Raw genomic sequence first — 20,107 nt, forward strand, 5'->3', positions numbered from 1 at the left:
GGGCACAGGTCCACTGCCAGTAGCAAGGCCAGAAGGAGCAGAACACACATGGGATGTGTGAGCAGGTGTGAACAACTGCCTGTAGTTGCCTGGTAACAGAGGAGGCAGAGCTGGGACATGGCTGTGGCAGTGCTCATGTGTCACAGCTTGGAGCAGGACTGGGGCTCTGGCCATGGAATGTCCATCACCAAGAGAGACTATTTCATACTCATAGAACCACAGCGTAGGATCCTACAGTGGTCTGGCTTAAGAAGAATTGTCCAGTTCCACCCCCCTGCTTGGGAAGGAACACCTTCCACCAGACCAGGTTGCTCCAAGCCCCATCAAATCTGGTTGTGAACACTTCCAGGGATGGGGCAGTCACAGCTTCTCTGAGTACCTTTGACAGGTCTTCATCACTTTCATACTGAAAAGTAAAGATAAAACACAGCAGGACCTTTTCCCAGAACCTTTTCCAAACAAATGTCTGGAAAGTCTTCTTTGGGGATACAAGCCTATTCCACCTTCTCTTGAACTTTATTCTTTATTTTACTCTGTTCCTTCAAGCCCTAAATCCAGCCATCAGTACCAGCTCCACATGTTTTGGAGCAACTTCATCCCTTCCAACCCAAAACCCACCTCCTCAAATCTATCCTCAGCACCAAATCCATACCCCAGCTCAAAATCTGCACCCCTAGTTCCAAATCCACCCTCCTCAGACTCAAATCCACACTTCAGCCCCAAATCTACTCCCGAATTCCTCCCCAGCTCCAAACCTACCCACAGTCCCAAACCTACTCCCCAGTACAAAGCTATCCCTAAATCTGCTTCCCCTATCCCCCCAAGCTCCAAATACACTTCTTTAATCCCAAATACACATCCTAAGCCCCAAATCCACCCTGTCCCATTGGCTGCTCCTCCCTCCCAGCCCCTCACAGAAGCCTGTCCCACCCCAAGAAGCAGACATGTTGGCAGTATGGGGTAGCAGGTTTATTCTCCAGTTTTCTTTCAGAGAAGTAGGGCAGCCATGGTCAGCAAGGGGCTGGAGCAGGAAGGGAGCTGTCACCGGGCTCAAAAGGTGCAGTTCCCCTCTCCATAGCGCCGGCACTTCATCACCTTCAGGTAGGTCTCCACTTTGTGCAGGTCCTTCTTGAAGCAGGAGAGCAAGCCATAGTTCTGCAGTAGCGCGTCCTCGCTGCGCAGGTGGATGTCAAATTTCTCGTATGTGGCTTTGAGGATCTGGGGACCCCGGGGGCCTCGGTCCTGCAGCTCCTGCAAGAGGATTTGGAGGTGCTGGGGGCCTGGGAAGGACATGGGCCACAATAGCCTCATGCAGTGCCCCAGGCTGGGAATGGCCCTGAGAGTGCTGGTTGCCAGTGGCTGAACATGAGCCCGGGTGTGCCCAGGTGGGCAAGGAGCCAGTGGCACCTGGCTGGTGTTAGCCATGGTGTGTTCAGCAGGGCCAGGGCAGTAACAGCCCCCTGGCCCTGGCACTGCTGGGGTACCTCCAGTCCCAGGGGCAGGTATGGGCCCCTCCTGGCAAGAGAGACATTGAGGTGCTTGAGCATGTCCAGAGAAGGGAATGGAGCTGGGGAAGGGTCTGGAGCACCAGGAGCAGCTGAAGTAGCTGGGGAGGCTCAGACTGGAAAAAGAAGGCTCTGGGTGGACCTTCTCACTATAACTCCCTGATGGGAGCGTGGAGTCAGGTAGGGGTCAGGCTCTTCTCCCAGAGAACAAGTGACAGGACAACAGGACACAACCTCAAGCTGTGCCAGAAGTGTTTCAGGTTGAACACCAGGAAGAATTTCTTGGCAGAAAGGATTGTTAAACATTGGAAGGGACTGCACAGGGAGGTGGTGAAGTCACTGTCGCTGGAGGAATTCAGGGAATGGCTGGACATGGTACTCAGTCCTCTAGTCTGGTTGACAAGGCAGTGGTCAGTTTTGGACTTGGTGATCTTGGAGGTCTTTTCCAACCTCAGTGATTCTATGATCTTCCACAGGCCCCGTGCCACAGTTCCCACTGAACTTTAAATGAGGTCAGGGGTTTCTCCCTCCAGTCTTAAAGAATATTTCAAACATATTTTTGAGTGTATGTGTTTGCAGGAAGAGCAGTGATACTGGGGTGATGCTACAGTGAGAAGGGAGTGGGCACAGGGATGCAGGGAGGGAGGAGTGTGTCTTTGGGGTTTTAAAATAAAGAGTAAGTTGCAGGGTCACTCTGTGCCTCCTCCAGTCAAGGAGATTGAACCAGGCAAATAATTATCTCTGTTCTCCCCCTTTGCCAGAAAACAAAGCTCTAACCCAGACCCAAGCCATGTACATCTGGAGCTGAGAGCTGCACTCCTCCTGCCCTGTGGTGGTCACCAGCTGCCACAAACAGGAAAGTTTTGGTTAAGGAAAAGGAGCTATAAATGGGTGAAATATGATAGTTTGGCTGGTTTCTGTGTACCATTTCCTAATGTCCAAGCACATCCCAAACAGGGACCAAAATCATAGAATCATGAAGTCACAACCTGGTTTGGGTTGGAAGGGAACTTAAAGACCATCTCATTTGAAGCCTCCCTGCATGGGCCAAGACACCTTCCACTAGACCAGGTTGCTCCAAGCCCCCTTTAACCTGGTCTTGAACACTTTTAGGGATGGACAGCCACAGCTTCTCAGGGCAACCTGTGCCAGGGCCTCACTACCCTCACAGTAAAGAATTTCTCACCCACACAAAAATCTGGATGTGGTACTGATACCTATCCCTATCTTCTCCTGCTGAAGTGCCAGGACAGAAGTCTCTGTTTACTCTCTGAGTCTGACTTTCAGAGTCATTTTAATGCTGGAAGATGTAAACAGTATTCCAGACTCATTTCTCACAGCTGCAGGTCACAGAGCTCCAGCTACAGGGTGAGTCTGCCAGATAAACTTAATTACAGAATAAACATAACTGAAAAGGTGTCCTGGCAGATAATACCTTAAAATCATTTAAAGCAACAAAGCAAAAATTAAGTAGATTATAAAGGGGACTTAGAGCAAAGGTAGAGTGACTTTTTTACATGGACAGATAGAGACAGGACAAGGGGGAATGGTTTTACAAAAGTAGGAGAGAGATAGATTAAGTATTAGAAAGAAATTCTTCCCTATGAGCATGGTGAGGCCCTGGCACAGGTTGTCCAGAGAAGCTGTGGCTGCCCTATCCCTGAAAGTGTTCAAAGCCAGGCTGGATGGGGCTTGGAGCAACGTGGTCCAGTTCAAGGTGTCCCTGCCCATGGTGTGGGGTTGGAAGGAGATAAGCTTTAAGGTCCTTCCAATCTAGACCATTATGTGAATCTGTGATTAGTTCCTCCTTGAAGAGGATCACCCCACAGCTTTCAGCTCTCTGGATGCTGTATTGGTGTGTGAGAGAAACACCAGAGTGCAGGTTTCCATCTGTAGACAGATGTTGTTATAAAATGTTGTGAATCACAAAATTTGCCACATTTTGAAGTATTTTGCATGGAGATGGTAGCAAATATTATTTTACTGTTAGCACAACTGAATATTTTTTTGTTGCTGGGCTTGGGAAGACTTTGTGGGTGAATTGTTCTGATTCCTGAGCAGTATCCCTTTGCAATGGGTGTTAACATCTGTTCTGGGTTTTCTTATCCTCCCTAGTGATGAAACCCAATGTGCAGTATCAGGATCTCATTATCTAAAGGTAAACAAAGTCCTAAAGTCACTGATCTTCAGAGCGTGGTGAGATATCTCAAGGATCCGTGAGAGCTGAGGGCCCTCTGTGTGGGAGATCTCTATTTAATCTAATTCTGTCTAATTCTACAGTCATGCTACATGCTGCAACTTACCCTCATCAGAGCTTGGATTCCTTCTTCCAGGTCCTTTAGTTTTTCATACACTCTGTCTGAGGTGCCAAAAACCAGATTGTTTGTGAACATCTTGCTTAGGTACTGCACCGGGGTCAGCCAGGACTGGATGAGAATCAGGGAGAACTGAAGAAGCTCCATGTCCTGAAATTAGGATAAGAAAGGGTCAAAGCTGTGCAGGGATATTTGATAGCAAGTCCTGCTCCCTCTGGAAAACCTGGAGATGCTACCACTCCTACAGCTTCAGCAGACACAAAGTTTTCAGGCTGAAGAGCACCACCCAGACCTGTGCAGACAATAGTTTTTCTCATGCTTGGGATGGGAATGTGATTTACAGTGTAGCCCAGAAAAGTATTTCTTTCTTTATGCAGGGTTCAAGTAATCAAAAAGAGAGGAGAGGGATGAAGCACTCAAGTGTTCACAGATGAAAACACTGTTCCTGCAGTGAAGAACAGCTGGGCTCTTCAGGCAGGTCTGTGCTTGCCCTGAGGGTGAAAAAAACTTACTGATTTCTGCTGAGCATCATCCTTCTTCATGGGAGCAGGGATGGTTTCCGAGTAACAAAATGCTACCTGGGAATTCTTGTTTGTGTGTCTTTGGTCCTCTGGAATATAGGTGCGTTCCTATGGAGACATCCCAAACACACACAGATCTATTGCCCATATTCTGGAAATCTCAGACACTTCCCAATCTGTTCTGAATGGTTACTCTTTGCAAGAAAAAAAATGATGAGGTGCCTTTGGACAGGGTTGGCAGGTAGGAATATTGTGTTGGCACAATAGCTACTGGGCCTAAAGGTCATCCTAAGCCAAGGTGTTGAGGTGAACAGAAACCACATCTAAATTAGGTTCTCCCAAGGAGTAATGACCCCAAAGGACAGCTCATGCCAGCTCCTGTCAGCAGAAGAAACTAGATAGTTTTAAGCACTCAGACTCTCCCAGGGCCAGAGATGACCAAGACAGGAAATTCTTGTCACATATCTGTGCCATGTCCCAGCTGATCCTGGGCAGCCAAAGTCCTCGGAAGGGGGAAAGAACAGGATCAGAGTAGGGGGGCAGAGGAGGAAACAGGGTCCAGTCTGATTGGGACATAACCTGTGCTATCCCGTTTACACCCTCTCTCCTCATCAAAAGAGGACAAAGCAGATACCAATAGTTGAAAGGTGTCTGTTACACAGTCCTGAAGCCATCAAACCAAAGCAGAGGAGATTACCAGAGACCACAGCACTTACAAACTCCTTGTATGTCTCGGCAGCCAGGAGGTGAAGGTGCTGAGCCCTCAGCACAGCGTTGGCAAACAGGCTGGAAAGAGGCACGGTGGGAAAGGCAGCCGCTTGCTGTGGCCACTGCAGTCCCAGAGTGATCACAGCAATGGTGAGAGGAGAGAACCATGACCCTGCAGCAAGGCACAGCAAAAGGTGTTAGCCATCCTCAGGAAACCGGGTTGAGGATTTGGGGAGTGGCACCTGGGAATTAATTCCCAGTCTCTTCTGTCCATGCTGTCTGAAGGCTCGTCTTCCTTGGTGCCTCTTGGCACCAAGAGTAAACTTAGCCTTCTCCAAAATTCTTTGAAACTCTTTCACCAAGACCTGCCCCCACCAATAGTTTGTGCTTCTCCTAGCGTTACCAGCACTTTATTCCTGCGCGGAATCATGGCTGCTCCATGAAAACTAGTATGTGTCCCATGTTTTTCCCTGATACACTCATGGTTTTCCTTTTCTCATGAGCCCTTGCCCACGTGAAAAGAGCATGGTGCACTCTGGTTTCATGAGCAAGCAGGGGATGATGAGTGCCAGATGAAGGCACCGCACTGTAGCCATGGTTTAGGCTGTACTGCTGATGTGATGCTGGCTGTCTGCCTCACTGGGTCAGAGATGGTGGCATTACCTGTGCTCTGACTGGCTCTCTGGGATATTACTGCAGAATTTGGTGATCTTTGTCAGCCTTAAATGTTTTCAGCCTTTGACACCTGTCTCACACTAGCGTCTGCTGCGAAGACCACAGACTTAATCTCAGACAATACCCCTTGGAGGAGAAATGCCCTGGAGCCTGTAGGATTTGGCCTATTTAGACTAAAGATTAATTAATGAATTAAAGTCACATTGCAGGGAAAGGTATTCTTTTTCATTGGTTTATAAAGTGCAATAGTTTAAGTTAGGGCTGTCACAGAGCATGTGTATCCCACCACATACCACCCCATCATCATCTCCTCTCACACTACACACATGGCAGCACTGACAAATCCTTTAAAACTGTAATAAAAAGTACCTGGAGCCATTTCTGCCTGTTGAGTTGCTCAGGTGTTGCTTGACAGCGAATATTTTCTCCTTTCATCTGTCAAGGGGAACTGTTGAGCCACCCTTTATATAGCAGGGAGTCTGTTTAAAATGGATCTGTGTGTCTACGACCACAACAACTGTGCATCTTCTCCGTGCATAAATGCACAGCTGTTCACAGTGGTGTTGCCTCATTGCAGTAATTTATACACAAGTGTACAAGTTGTGAAGGTTGTTTGCCTCAGGATAAAGTCAGTGCTCAATGATTTTGCCATATCCTGCTGTTTATCGCAAATAGAAGTTTTCTGGTCATTGGAATACCCATCCCAAGTCACATCAATGCTTTTACATGGTGGAATTTGTTTTGTTGACCTGCTTTTTCCTGTCTGGCTCTGCAGCCTTGGCTCACAGTTCACAGGCCTGACTGACCATTTTGGGAGATTTCTGGCTTAAAGCAAATGGCAGATTATGCCACGGGCCGTTCACGTTGGATATGAGGGAAAATGATCTCCTCAAAAGGGTTGTACAGCCCTGGCACAGGCTGTCGTGGGCAGTGGTGGAGTCCCCATTCCTGGAGGGATTCAGAAGCTTTGTGGATGTGGATCGTGGGGACACAGGTTAGTGGTGGGCTTGGCAGTGCTGGGGGAACAGTTCGACTCAGTGATCTCAGAGAGCTTTTCCAACCTAAACAATTCTGTGATGCTATGTTTTCCCTTGTATTGTTAGTGGGGATAGAGCTGGATGGATGTTGTCAGATTAATCCTATTTCTTTCAATTTCTACAAAAATATCAAATATTCAGCAAATAGTATTGCTGAGCTGGTTTGCTGTGGGTGTGACAAAGAGCTATCATGCCTAGGTGCTTGTTTGGGCTCCAGCCTACCCACTGCACATCCAACTGCCAGAGTTCTGGGAGGTTTCTCTTGTTCTCAGTCTGTGAGGAGATCTGGTTATGAACATCTTCCTGCTCCTGAACAGACTAAGCAGAGGGTTGCTGTGGAAAGGAGGTAGAAGAGATAGGGAAGAAAAGGTGGGGAAGACGATCATAGAATCATGGGATAGTTTGGGTTGGAAGAGACCTTAAAGCTCATCTCATTCCAAGCCCCTGCCATGGCACACCCTTCACTGGACCAGGTTGCTCCAAGCCAGCCTGGCTCCACAGCACACCTACACTTTCTTTTGAGCAAAATGAAACAGAACCTCAGATGGGCAACTACAGGGCAGGGGCGTCTTAAAGGTCTTCTACTCCTCATAAGGCACTGATTACCCCAAACCACACTGATTTGAACTTTTGTTGGGAGTTCGGGGTCTATTTCTTTCTGGTCAAGTGGTGATTTGTTTTCTCCAGGCCCTGTGTTTGCCATGCCTCCCCCAGACCCTGTGTTTGCCATGCCTCCCACTGCGGGTCCAGTTTCCAAGAGGCAGTGTCATCCCTGGTGCAGCTGGAGCATAGGGTGGAGAGGTGGTTAATAAACATGCTGTGGAGAGCATGATCTGTTCTGAAAGGCCCCTGGGGTGGAGGTGTGGTGGTGTCACAAGGTAAATGTCAGTCCTTGCACAAGTGGGAATGGCTATCAGGTATCCCGTCACCCAAGAGCCAGCAACATCTGGTTGTGTTTTTCTAGTCCAGATCATGTTTAAATATATCAATATTTGTCAGAGATGAGCAGAGCAGCAGCACCTCAGCGCAACCCACGCCCTGCTGCCTGTGAATGATGATAATGTACCACTGCAGCACCTTGCACCCATGTTCTGCTGCCTCTCGCTGTCTCTGGCTGGCTCTCTAGTTCTGTTAGGGAAAGCTTGGTGCTAAGTCTGCATTTTTTATGTTGTAGCCAAGCATGGAGATGCTGGGATGATCAGCCTGTGCAATTCCTCTGAGCCTTGGGTTGTCCCAAATAATTTCTGGGCATTAAATGAGAAAGAAGCATTGTGGGGAAGGCAGTGTGACTGAAGTGTTGGGCTGGGCACACCACTGACAAAACTATAGTTGCATTAGCTCTTAAATCTCAACTTAGCATTTTTCTAGATTTCAGACACAGGCATTTGCAACCTATAGCAGTATCTCTTAAAATCACTTGTCATTTCCAAGTTCCTTTTCTTTTTTGAAAGAGAGAAAAACCTCACTTCTCTTCAGCATGTTCACACATCCACCCACCTTACCCTGAGCATCACCTACTCTAACTAGTTTCACTAAAGAAGTGAAACAATTCTCCTTGCAGGTTTATGTGCTCCCTGATTCCTAGAAACCCCCTATCTTGGGGTGGCTGTGTGGAGAGGACCTTCCCAGCCTGTCCTTACCTTCCTACCCCAACCTTTCTAACCTGGACCTCCCTGGGTAAGCACAGCTGGTAAGTCCTGACCATGGAGACACGGCCAGCCCACAGCCTGGCTCTGTGCATTGGAGAGCAATGACATGACTGACAGAGGATTGAAGTGGCAGTTGATACCTCTTCCAGCTCACTGCTCAGAAGGTAAATTCCTTCTGGAATTTATGGATTTTGCTTACTGGAGGTAGGACTGCACAATTTCCCGGAACCCATTTGGAAAGATTTTAGAAACATAAATTCATAGAATGACCAGGATTGAAGGGGACCTTAAAAATTATCTTGTTACAACTCTTTCCACTAGACCAGGTGGCTCCAAGCCCCATCCATTTTGGCCTGGAACACTTCCAAGCAGCAGCTTCTCTGGGAAACCTCTGCCAGGGCCTCACAACGCTCACAGCCAAGAATTTCTTCCCAATATGGCATCCAACTCAGCCCTCTGTCAGTGTGAAGCCATTTCCCCTTGTCCTGTCACTACACTGCCTTGTAAATAGTCTCTCTCCATCTTTCTTGTAGTCTTTTTATGCTAAAGAGGTACAGGACTGCAAAACCAGCCACCCTTGTTCAAGCAGCTCTGATTCCAGTTTCCAACATGTGGAAATGTATTTTATGATTATTTTTTCTGAAAACCCTCCTGTTTTCTGCATCCATAAATGTTGGTTGGAGTTTTTTTTAGCCTGCTTCCTTACTAAACCAATCTAAACCACACTATTTTTCTGCTTTACCAGTCAGCCTGGAGGTCTGCTGCTCATGCTCATTTGCCACATGGACCATGGCCTCTCTCCTCTGCTTCTGCAACTGTTTTTCCATAATAATTACCCATAAGAAAAATCATATACAGAGAAGTGTGCAAAAGCAGTCAGTAAGATTACTATCTATAAAGTGCAATTTCCATGTGATTGGCTCGGGGCTGCAGCACAGGAACCACATAAAGGGGTTTCAGATCCCAGGAATAATCCCTACCCATGTCCTGGGGAATGTCACGGTCACTGCCCATGCCTCAGTTTCTCCATTAGTAAAATGATGGTCCTGACACTCATTAGCAACACAGCTGGAAAGCAGGTAATGATTGCAGAGACACAGGTAGATTAAAAATAAATCTCATCTCTTCTGCTGGAAACAAGGCAAAGTCAGTCAATTTTGCCCCTTTCCAGTGATTTTTTTAATAAGTCTTAAATTGAAATGCAGCAATAGCAAGTTGTCCAGAAACAGGCAGCAGCAGCAGGGAATAAAAACAGACTGTGGGAAGAGTAATTCATTCCCATTTTTTAATTCTCTCTCTCCACCAGTGGATCTGACATCATGTGTCTCCCAGCATGAGCTGCCACTCAGGAACCATCAGCCTTAACCCTCCTGGGCTGAATTGCTTGGTCAGTGCCTCTCCAAATGAATGCACTGTCCTTGGGGATGCCAGTGGGGTGGAGGGGGAAGGTGCTGAGCTCAAATTCCAGCTCTAGCAGTGCCACAGTCCCATGGAAATTCCCAAAATAGCTTCTGCTGGAGGGTTTTCTGTAGAGTGTGGAGAGGAGCCATCCCAAGGCGCACAGTATGAGGAGGACCAGACCCTCTCTACTCCGGGGATAGACTGAGAGAGGCGGAATTGTTCAGCCTGGAGAAGAGAAGGCTCTGGGGCCAATTTAGAGCCCCTTCCAGGGTCTAAAGGGGCTCCAAGAGACCTGGAGAAGCACTTTGGACAAGGGCATGGGGGGACAAGACAAGGGGGAATAGCTTCCCATTGAGAGAGGGCAGGGTTAGATGGGATGCTGGGAAGAAATTCCTATCTGTCATGGTGGTGAGGCCCTGGCACAGATTTCCCAGAGGAACTGTGGCTGCCCCATCTCTGGAAGTGTTCCAGGCCAAACTGGATGGGGCTTGAAGTAGTCTCCAATAGTGAAAGTTGTCCCTGCCCATGGCAGGGGTGTGGAAGATGATGCTTTTTAAGGTCCCTTCCAACCCAAATCATTCGGTGATTCTATGGCTTAGGGTGTTCAGCACAAGATGTCACAGATCTGCTGATTAATCACTTTTGGCTTGATCTTGGTGGCTTCCATTCCAAAAAAGGCACTTTCTAATCCAGTGGTGCTACTGGGGGTGGTCAGCAAATACAGAGACTGCCAGCATGGTTGAACTGCATTTTATAAGTCTGCAAAAGGGCTTACTCAGTTTGTAATTTAATTTTGGAAAAGTCATCTTACTGCCTGCCTCAGTTTCCCCATGTATGAAAAGGAGTTTTGAAGAGGAGTCACTTTCAGAAACATTCCCCACTGCTTCAGCTCCCAGCTGGCAGAGTTAGGAAAAACCCTTTTCCTAGGATGCTCAAGAGGTGAATTGGACCAGCCCTGAGATGGAAAGTATATTCTGTGACCACATACCTGATTTCTGTGCATTTCTTAACCCATTTACAACAACAAGCTCAGAGGTAGTCATATATTACCCATTTATTAAAATGTACATTTTTTGGGAAAACCCACAAAAGTCAAAGATTTGGTCCTTCAAACTGTTCTGGGTAGACTGCTTCTCAGGGCATTAGGGTTGTGACTCCTTTCCTTTTTGTTGTTATGGTTCACTAATGCATATGGTCTAATATCTGCTTGGTTTTATGTTCTGATTTTCTTCCTGCTTCCCTGCATCTCTGTTTTCAATCTGACTCCATCTCATCAGACAAATTAAATCTGGAAAATGTTTTCAAGTGAATTAAAAATTTGATTTATTTGGTGTTTCTGCTGCCTCAAGAAAGGCCATATATTCTCCTGATATTATGGGGAAATTGCTTTGAATTTATGAGAAAGCCAAGCTCAAATTATGGTTATTGAATATTTTCATTAGCAAGACTCCCTGCGACTATGACATTTTTCTTCTTCTTTGCTTAGGGAGAAGCTTGAATGAAACCCTGGGCTGTTTAGAACTTGACATACTCAAAATTTGGCCCTTCCTGACTCCTCAGGGTTGTCATGCACCCAGCCAAGAACTCTCAGTTACTCCTCTCTTAAGGCATTATTTATTTATTACCTTTAAATCCTTAGCTGAGATTTCCAGGACCTTTAATTGTCTTTATTTTTGCTGTGAGTTTCAATCCAATGTTTAACCCATTCCCCAGGAAGAGGCAAGGAAAACATCCTGTTTTACTGCCTTACACTTCAACCACCATTTCTTGAGCTGCTTTCCTCTCTCTTCCTTGCACATCAATATTTCAGTGTGCAGCTCTAATTTCAGTACTAAAATCCTGCAACTACAACCACTAGTCTCCACAGGGAAAAGTTATCATGGCAAATTCTTGGGGCAAACCCACAAGATTGCAACATTCAGTGGGGAAACCTGGCTGCTAAATTCTTCCAAGATGCCATCTTTGAAGGAACCAAGGAATCACAGAAAGGTTTGGGTGAGAAGGGACAAGACAGTTCATCTCATTCCAATCCCTGCCATGGACTGGAGCACCTTCCATTGGACCAGTTTGCTCCAGGCCCTGACCAACTGGGTCTTGAATACTTCCAGAGATGGGGCATCTGCCATGGACATGTCCTGCTCCCACTGTGAATCCCAAATGCGTGGCTTATTTCCTCTGGACACGACAACTAAATTGCTTGGGGACTTCGTGCCACTGGCTTCTCTTACCAATTGATCCATCTTTTAAGTCCTGAGTGTGACACTCAGGCTGGGTGGAAGAAGGTGCTTCATTCAATATTTTCTGTAAGGGCATTAGAGATTTCCCAGATGTTTTTCAATCTTAAGAGCATCCAAGCAATTTGGAGATACACTGCACTTTGTATCTGCTGTTTGGCAATGAATTAAATAGTCTGGATGGATTTGGGGAGAATAAACAGAATATTCCCCCTTGGTGGAAATAAGCTTATTGCTCTAGAAAAGCACAATTATACAGTGATGACTATTAAAAAATAATTAAATAAGGATAATTGGTACAATCCTACATTAGCTTTCAGATACTGATGATAGTCAGGACCAGCTGTTGATGATGTCTCCAGACCTCAGCAATGTATTAATACACAACTCACGTGTTTTCTGTTCTGTGAAACACCTCATGGTTTTATAGCTCACTAGTGGTCTATTGACCACAGGTTAACACTGGATCAGTGCAGCAGAGCCTGTGCTTTACCACATGAGACACTTCTGCTCACATCTGCTTATTTCTAGGGTAATTTCACTGATGATGTGTCAGAACAGAGTAATAAAGCCATCCAAATACGATTAAGCACAGCTGACACCTTTATGATGCCTTTTGCAAGTTAATCACTCACAGCTTTAATGATGGAAATGGTCATTGCTTTTATAGTCAGGATTTCCTCTCCCTTTGAAGGAGAGTCTGAGTTGCTTCTACCACCACAAGAGAAGGCAAAAGGGAAGCATTGACCCAGCAGAGGAAAAACCAAGAGTCTAATACCTAAATTTTTCCAGAAGAAACATATTTATTACATGGCAAAGCAGGGCAGGATTTTCCCAAAAGTGAACTTGGCCCTTGGGGCTACCCCAAGTTGGGAGCTGCTGGTGACTTGTTTGTGCATCCAACATCTTGTAAATGTCAGACAGTGAGCAAACGGAAAGGGAATGCCCACACAGGCCCAGTGGCTGTAAAGTCAGGGTGAAACTGGACTGTGCTGTCTAAACATTTCCCCAGAGAGTCTGTATTTACAAGATTTGTCTTTTTACAGCAACAGCCGTGAACAATCCTGTTCATTCGGAGTGGAAATTCATGTAACAAGTCCACTGGTTTGGTTGTGGACCACATGGCCTTTCCATCCCCATCTCCTAATAGAAATCTATTCAGATTGTGTCAGCTGCTTAAGTATTTGGTCAATTCTGCTGACATAACTGTCTAATTGTCCCCATTTATCATGGCTCTTCTGGACAGGATTGCAATGTGAATTTGTAATTCAGTGCATCTGTCAGAGGCTGGGGGAGATGAGTGTCAGATGGGGAATGGACAGACCCATAACTGGCTGCAAAAGGAAGTCGTAATTCATTCCCATTACAGCTTCTTGGCTCCAGCTAGGCTGGGAGTCTAGGCAGGGAAAAGATCTAGAAAGATCTGCCTTCTAGTAAAACCTGCCAATCCTCATCAGACAAATTACCTTGTTGGATTTAGCAATTTAAGCTTCATCTTAAATTGGACAGGTTTTTCTAAAGGCTAACACCAGAGTTGCAGAAAGTATCTTTTTCAGGTCCAAAGAAATCCCTTCAAAACAGGATACACAACTCCTATGATACAGTTATTAAAGTTATTAGAAATGCCTTTGCCCAAATGAAGGTGCAAATGAGACCATATGGCAAAGTCAATAATATAGGTTTTATTTGATAGTAAATATGAGAGGACACGTGTCTGCACCTCTAGGGATGCAGCTATAGAGACTGGGGAGAAGCAGGCTGGCACAGCACTGATCAGGATGGGCTGCAACAGCACAGCACGTTCCCCTTGGCATTCCCTGGTAAAACACACCTTCCTGCAAATTTGGATCCTCTATTTAGTCCAGAAATCACCTCCTGGCTGCAAGAAACCAACATCTGCTTGCTTTCCTTGCCAGCTCCACCACATCCTGCCAGGGCATCTTGGTTAGTGAAAGGAAAGACTTGGGCATCACCATTGAAGAACATGTGGGTTGCAAGGCTCCTGAGATTTTGTGTAGATGGGAGGTCTGTCAGTGCCCAAGACCTGCAGCTTTGTGTCCTTGAGAGGCAGATATCTGCTCAAACATGGTCTGAGCCAGCTCACAAGGGAAACAAAACACAGTACAGCTTTTTTCCCCAGAGGGAAAGGAGCCCTGTTGCATTTTTCCATTCAAGGACAAGGACATGCTTTTGTCCAGCTGTGTCGTTTACTCTTTGCCCAGAGTTTGCTCTGTCATTAGCTTTAAGAGAGGACCAGGCAAAAAATGTCCTGTTGTGGAGGAGGCTGGTCACTCAGAGACAACAGGCACAAGGACAAGGTGTGCAGCCTTTTCACAGTGCAAATATCCTCATTAATCATCATTACGAAATCCAGGCAGTCATGGAGACCATTGAATGTGACAGAATAAGAGAAGGAAGGGGAGGGAAAGCAGAAAGTCATGGAGGATCCTTGCTTCAAGGCTTCCAAACATCCTTGGGCTGACCTAGTGCTTTTCAGTAATACTTGGGATTTTGAGGTAATACATCCACTGATTTTCCTGTTTCATCTTCCTGTTTCATTTTTCCTTTTTCTGATCACTGTTTCTAGGTAGATGTGCTCAGGGTATCCCCTCTATTTGAGGGATAGAACTGGAAGATCTACATTCTGCTATGGAGCACTTCTAAGCTTTCCTTGAAAGCCAAAGTGTCAAAGAAATAGAGAAGTGTTGTATTTTTTTTTTCTTTTTTTTTTTCCCCAGGAGAGGGAGAAAAAAATAAACTGTATATGTATTTGAGTATTTCCAACCATCTGCTCCTTATCAGGGACAGCAGCCCAACACACACCCAGCTGCCCAGCATGCACTGCCTCACCTGCCTGCTCAGGGTCCTGGTTCAGCTGTTTCCATGACAAGAAACAGTGAGATGTAATTAGAGGCTCTTCCTTCCCCATTCAGTGGGATGCTGAGAAAAACAGATGCAGATGCCATGTCCTGAGATACCTCCCTGCCTCTCTCTCTGTCCTGTGACCCCTCCCACCTCAACTGTCAGGGGATTTATTATCACGAAACCTCTATCATAAACAAACTAGAGGCTTTTTCAAGGAAAGAGGCTCTGTTGAGCTATAGATCCTCTTCTCTGTGAGATGCCTACATGCTGCTGTGACAGTCTCTTTTTTGCAGGTGAGGACCCATCTGTAACGAGGCTGAGAGTTTTGAACAGGGTGAGATTTGTAGTGGAGCTGGGTGATGAGTTCAGTGCTTCTCCTAGGGGCCCAAAAGCCACCCTTCCTCCCCTCCATGTACCCCTCACGTTCACTTCTATGTATCTTTAGACAGATGTAACCAGAGGTGAACTTGATTTGGTTTTGGGAGGGAATCTGGACCCGTGTTCAATATTTGGGCTGTCATCAAACACCAGCATTGACCCCTCTGTTTTCCCACAGTACATCCATGCTCTCATTGCATCCGTCTGCTACAAAGCAAGGACATAACTCTGCTTCAAACTTTTCTGCTCAAGGCGCTAAAATGCTACACAGAGAATTCTGTACAGAGAATTCTGTACAGACAGCACAGGGCACCCATGAAGGGTTTTTACATTCACGTGTAGACTGTTTTCCACCACCCAGTAATCTGGATTAAAACAGACTCCAGTGTCCTGGCCCCGCTACTGGTTCTAATTCAGGAAAGCCACCTCTGACCTAAGTTTGTTTAAAACAAACCTCATCTGGGATTATTAAAAAACAAAAAACAAAAAAACAATAAAAACCAACCAACCAAACAAACAAAAAAAACCCCCAAAAAACAAAAAAACCCAAACACACTCTTTTCCTCAGCAGCCATTTCCAGACTTTTGTTGCCATTAGTGTGAGTTTCATCAAATCACAGAATGGTTTGGGTTGAAAGGCACTTTTAAATATCCCCCAGTTCCAGCCCCCCTGCAATGAGCAGGGACACCTTTAACAAATTCAGATTGCTCAGAGCCGCAGCCAACTTGACCTGGAATGTTTCCAGGGATGGGACAGCCACAGATTCTCTGGGCAAATTGTGCCAATGCCTCACCACCTTTAGAATGAAAAAAATTCTTCCTCATATCTAGTCTGGACGTATCCTTTTGCAGTTGAAAACCATTCACACTTGTTCTATTACTGCAGGTACAATAAAATCTCTGCCCCCATTTCATACAAGCCTCCTTATTCCTCCATGCTGCACAAACCCAGACTGCTGGACCTCTGCCTGCCTTTGCAATTTTAAGGATACTCATAGCAGTAGGGAAAAGAGGACAGCACCTTTTCAAGAAATTCCTATTGGAAAGCACAGCAAGAACAGACTGAAATACAGCCTGGATAAAGCTACAGAGTCCAGGACTGGTGGTTTTAAGATGACACCCAATGGTGTGGAGCAAGACTGCAGCTAAGGTGTTCTGGCCACCAGGCCAGGAATAACCTTAAGTGTGCAAACAGTCCTTAAAAGATACCAGATTTAACTGGAACATCAAAATAAATTTTTTTAAAAAGTGAATGCAGGTGAAATTTCAGCCTGTGGCTGGTCTGGAACTGCCTATCCCTTCCATCTTCAGAGATGTTCATGCTGGTTTTGTAGTGATTTTTATTTTATTTTATTTTATTTTATTTTATTTTATTTTATTTTATTTTATTTTATTTTATTTCATTTCATTTCATTTCATTTCATTTTAATCAGCAGAACATTTAAAAGACCTCGGCAGGAACCATGGTCCTCACACTGTCCAATGGGGATAGATGGTCACCCTCTGGTACAAAATAGGGATGTGCTTTCCACTCCTCAGAGGTGATCTTCTGGAATTCTGGCAGTGCCCTTACTTTGGACAAGGTAAGCACTCTCCATGCTCGGTCTTGGTATGCAGCTGATATAGTCCTAGGGGCAGCGAATACTTGGTAACAAGTGTTCTGGCACCTCTGTATGGGGTCAGTCCCTGGAGGCCGACTGTTTAGGAGGAGGGTATGCCATTTCTTTTGAGAAGAGCTTTTGAGAAGTTCTTCTCTTCGATGGATGCAGTTGGATGGGTTTGGTTGAAGTTTTAGGTGGCAAGAGCTTTTTCAGCTGACATATTCGTGAGCCGCTTTTTTGCCTGATATGTTCAAGTTTGTAACTGACTCTGTGAGAGTGAAAAGATTTATTAGTGCAAAGGAGTTCCTGTTGCCTTTGGAGCGTGGTGCAAATACGAGTCTGCACTTGGAAGGGGAAGATCATCGAACTCTTTTTGTCCTGACATAGCTGATTGGAGAGGAGCAACGTTTTCAACTTGGATCTGCACTTGGCATGGATTAGAGCTAGGCGAGGTGCGCATCCTGTTTTCCATCTCCTTTCTTTTCAAGTTGACAGCGTCATCGTGTGGTTGTTTTTATGAGTGCTCACGGCGCCCAGGGAAAAGGCAAGTGTTTTTCTGTCGTGTTAGTGTGGGAGCAGTTAAGGTAAGATCTCTGTTGTGGATCCTGGCTCTTTGAGACCAAAAAAACATGAGCATGTATAGCGCTGGGAAAGAAAACAAATAATTTTATTGTTGGCTGTGCATCTGGTAGGCTGCAAAAAAAAAAGGGAATTCTAGCTTGCTCATTTTCTTCTAGCACTTTTTTTCTGTGGGACCAGCTGCTGAATATTTCTACTTTTGTAACTGCTTTTCAGCCTGAGATTTGGATTGTTTGTCCTTAGTCCGCAGCTAGAGAAGGAATTGTTTTGTCTACCTTCACTATGAAGAGAGCTTACTATCCCCTAATATGAAGCTCAGAACTACACACTAAAGCAGTACAGAATCTGAAAAATATAAAAGCTAAACCCCAAGGCATCAGGCCTACCAACAGAATTCACCGTGGCAGTCATAAGGATTAAAATTCAGCAAGAGCTACTTGTGCTGCTACCTATGCTTCTTCCAAACCCGCTGTGGAAACAACTGTGCCTGCCTTTAGGCTCCGAGACCCAGAGAACACAATGGTAGATGCAGTGGAGAAGGGAAGGACAGGTGATTTTGGTGGTGCAGCCCTGCACTGGCTTTTACTTCTAGAGCTTTTTTCTATTAGAGTAGCTGCTGGATGCTTGCAACAAAGACATGAGAGTGAAAAAACCTGATGGCAGGTCTGTCTGGGAAAGAAGATTCATTGTATGTTTCTGTGTCAGCCTTCCCCTCAGAGCAGCCAACAGCAGGAAACCTTTTATGAGCGAAAAAACCTGTGGATGTTTTTCATTTTTTGTGTGCATATTTCAGCCTTCCAAAGCACATTCTTCAACCTGCAGCTCTTCATGCAAAGTCAGAGCTAACCCATCTGATTTGTGAGACCACAAAGCAAATATTTTTATATTTGTGGAAATTTTGACAGGGGGATGAGTTTTGGAAGCATTTAAATAGTTATCAAAAATCACTCCTGAAGTGCACTTAGGAGCATTGTTCTGGCCTGGTCATGGAACATATTCATTGCTGGGCAGTACAGACGAGCCCATCTGAGGTTTGGGAACACGCTGCGGCCCCATGGCACAAACAGGCCATGCCTCTGATCCCAGGCCACAAACAACCTGTGAAAAGTGCATATTATATGGCTCTACACAGATATTTACTGTATGTATTTTGCTGTATTGTGGGAAAAATGAATGTATTTTATGATGGGCTTTTTGCAAATATTAAAATGAATATTATATGTGTTGTGTTAGAAAGTAATGCTGTATTAATTCTCTTAAGTACTGTGTTAAATATAGTTTTAAGCTATTAAAAAAATGTTAAAATAGAAACTATGCTATGTAGGATACTTTTTCTAAAGAAAGGACTCACAGCAAGACAGCAGCCACAGGACACCTAAATCTTTCAGAGAAAAGAATTTATTGCTCTCTTATCAGAAGGTACGAACTTCCTGCCTTGAAGGCGCAGTTAGGATTCAGAGGAAGAAGTTGACACTGACCAGACAGAATCCTGTGTTTGAATGGAATTTATGCATCATGTATGAAGTGTATGAATATGCAACAGGTTGTTGTTTTTAAGGGTTAATCCTCTGTTAACGGGTGTCCTTTTTCGGGCTTATTTTGCCCAGAAAGGGGTACCCGGACGTCTGTAACTCTTTGTATTTATTGTCTCATATTGTCCTAATTCACTTTGGCCAAATTGTTATTACTCTAATTGTATTACCATTTTTAATAACCATTTTATTACCATTAAACTTTTAAAATTTTAAAAACAAGTGATTGGCGTTTTTCACATATTGATTAGTAGTGCTGTATTAACATTTTAATAGTATGATAAATGTAGTTTTGTAGTTAAAAGGTAACTTTAGTAGTTAAAATAGGAACTATGTAAGTGGGATATTTTTTAAAGAAAGGAATGAGGCACTCGCAACAGATAGCAGCCACAGGACACCTCAATTTTTCAGAGAAAAAGAATTTATTGTTCTCTTATCAGAAGAAGCTGACTTCTTCCTGCCTCGCTCAGGATCCAGGACGCCGTTAGGATTAAGAAGTTGACACTGACCAGACAGAATCCTGTATTTGAATGGAATTTATGCATCATGTATGAAGTGTATGAATATACAACAGGCTGTTGTTTTTAAGGGTTAATCCTCTGTTAACGGGCGTCCTTTTCCGGGCTTATTTTGCCCAGAAAAAGGTACCCAGACATCCATAACTCTTTGTTTCTGTTGTCTCATATTGTCCTAATCCAAATGGTCCAAATTATTATTACTCTAATAGTATTAGCATTTTTATAACCATTTTATTACTATTAAACTTTTAAAATTTTAAAAACAAGTGACTGGCGTTTTTCACACAACCAGAGTTTCAATCCCACTTTAAAGACAATCTCGATTTAAACCACGGCAGGAGCCCCCTCGAACACCGCATGATCAAAGCGGCGCAAACACCGGCGCCGCCTTTCACATCCCTCCGGTGAGACACCGGTACCGGGTCACCCACGGCTGCCGAGCGGGACAAAGGCAGCGGGAAGGCAGAAAAGAGAACACCGGAGTCACACACAGGCCGCCAACATTCCAAGACCCGCCAGCCCCGCTCGGGGGCGGCCGCAGGGTACGAGGAGCCCTCCCGGCTCCGCCCGCCCTCCTCCCCCGCCATGA

At 45.3% G+C, this 20,107-nt stretch overlaps 1 protein-coding gene across 1 annotated transcript; it reads right to left on the reverse strand.

The window, feature by feature from the left end:
* Positions 1–1,050: 1,050 nt before the first annotated feature.
* On the reverse strand, positions 1,051–20,105 carry LOC134415020 (somatotropin-like). The gene is given in 7 exon segments (XM_063150347.1): positions 1,051–1,251; positions 3,809–3,970; positions 4,333–4,449; positions 5,058–5,090; positions 5,092–5,221; positions 6,094–6,131; positions 19,938–20,105. Coding segments are annotated over 7 exon segments (849 nt in total).
* Between the last annotated feature and the right edge of the window lie 2 nt (positions 20,106–20,107).

This window comes from Melospiza melodia, chromosome 2, assembly GCF_035770615.1.
Source record: "Melospiza melodia melodia isolate bMelMel2 chromosome 2, bMelMel2.pri, whole genome shotgun sequence".
Taxonomy (NCBI): domain Eukaryota; kingdom Metazoa; phylum Chordata; class Aves; order Passeriformes; family Passerellidae; genus Melospiza; species Melospiza melodia.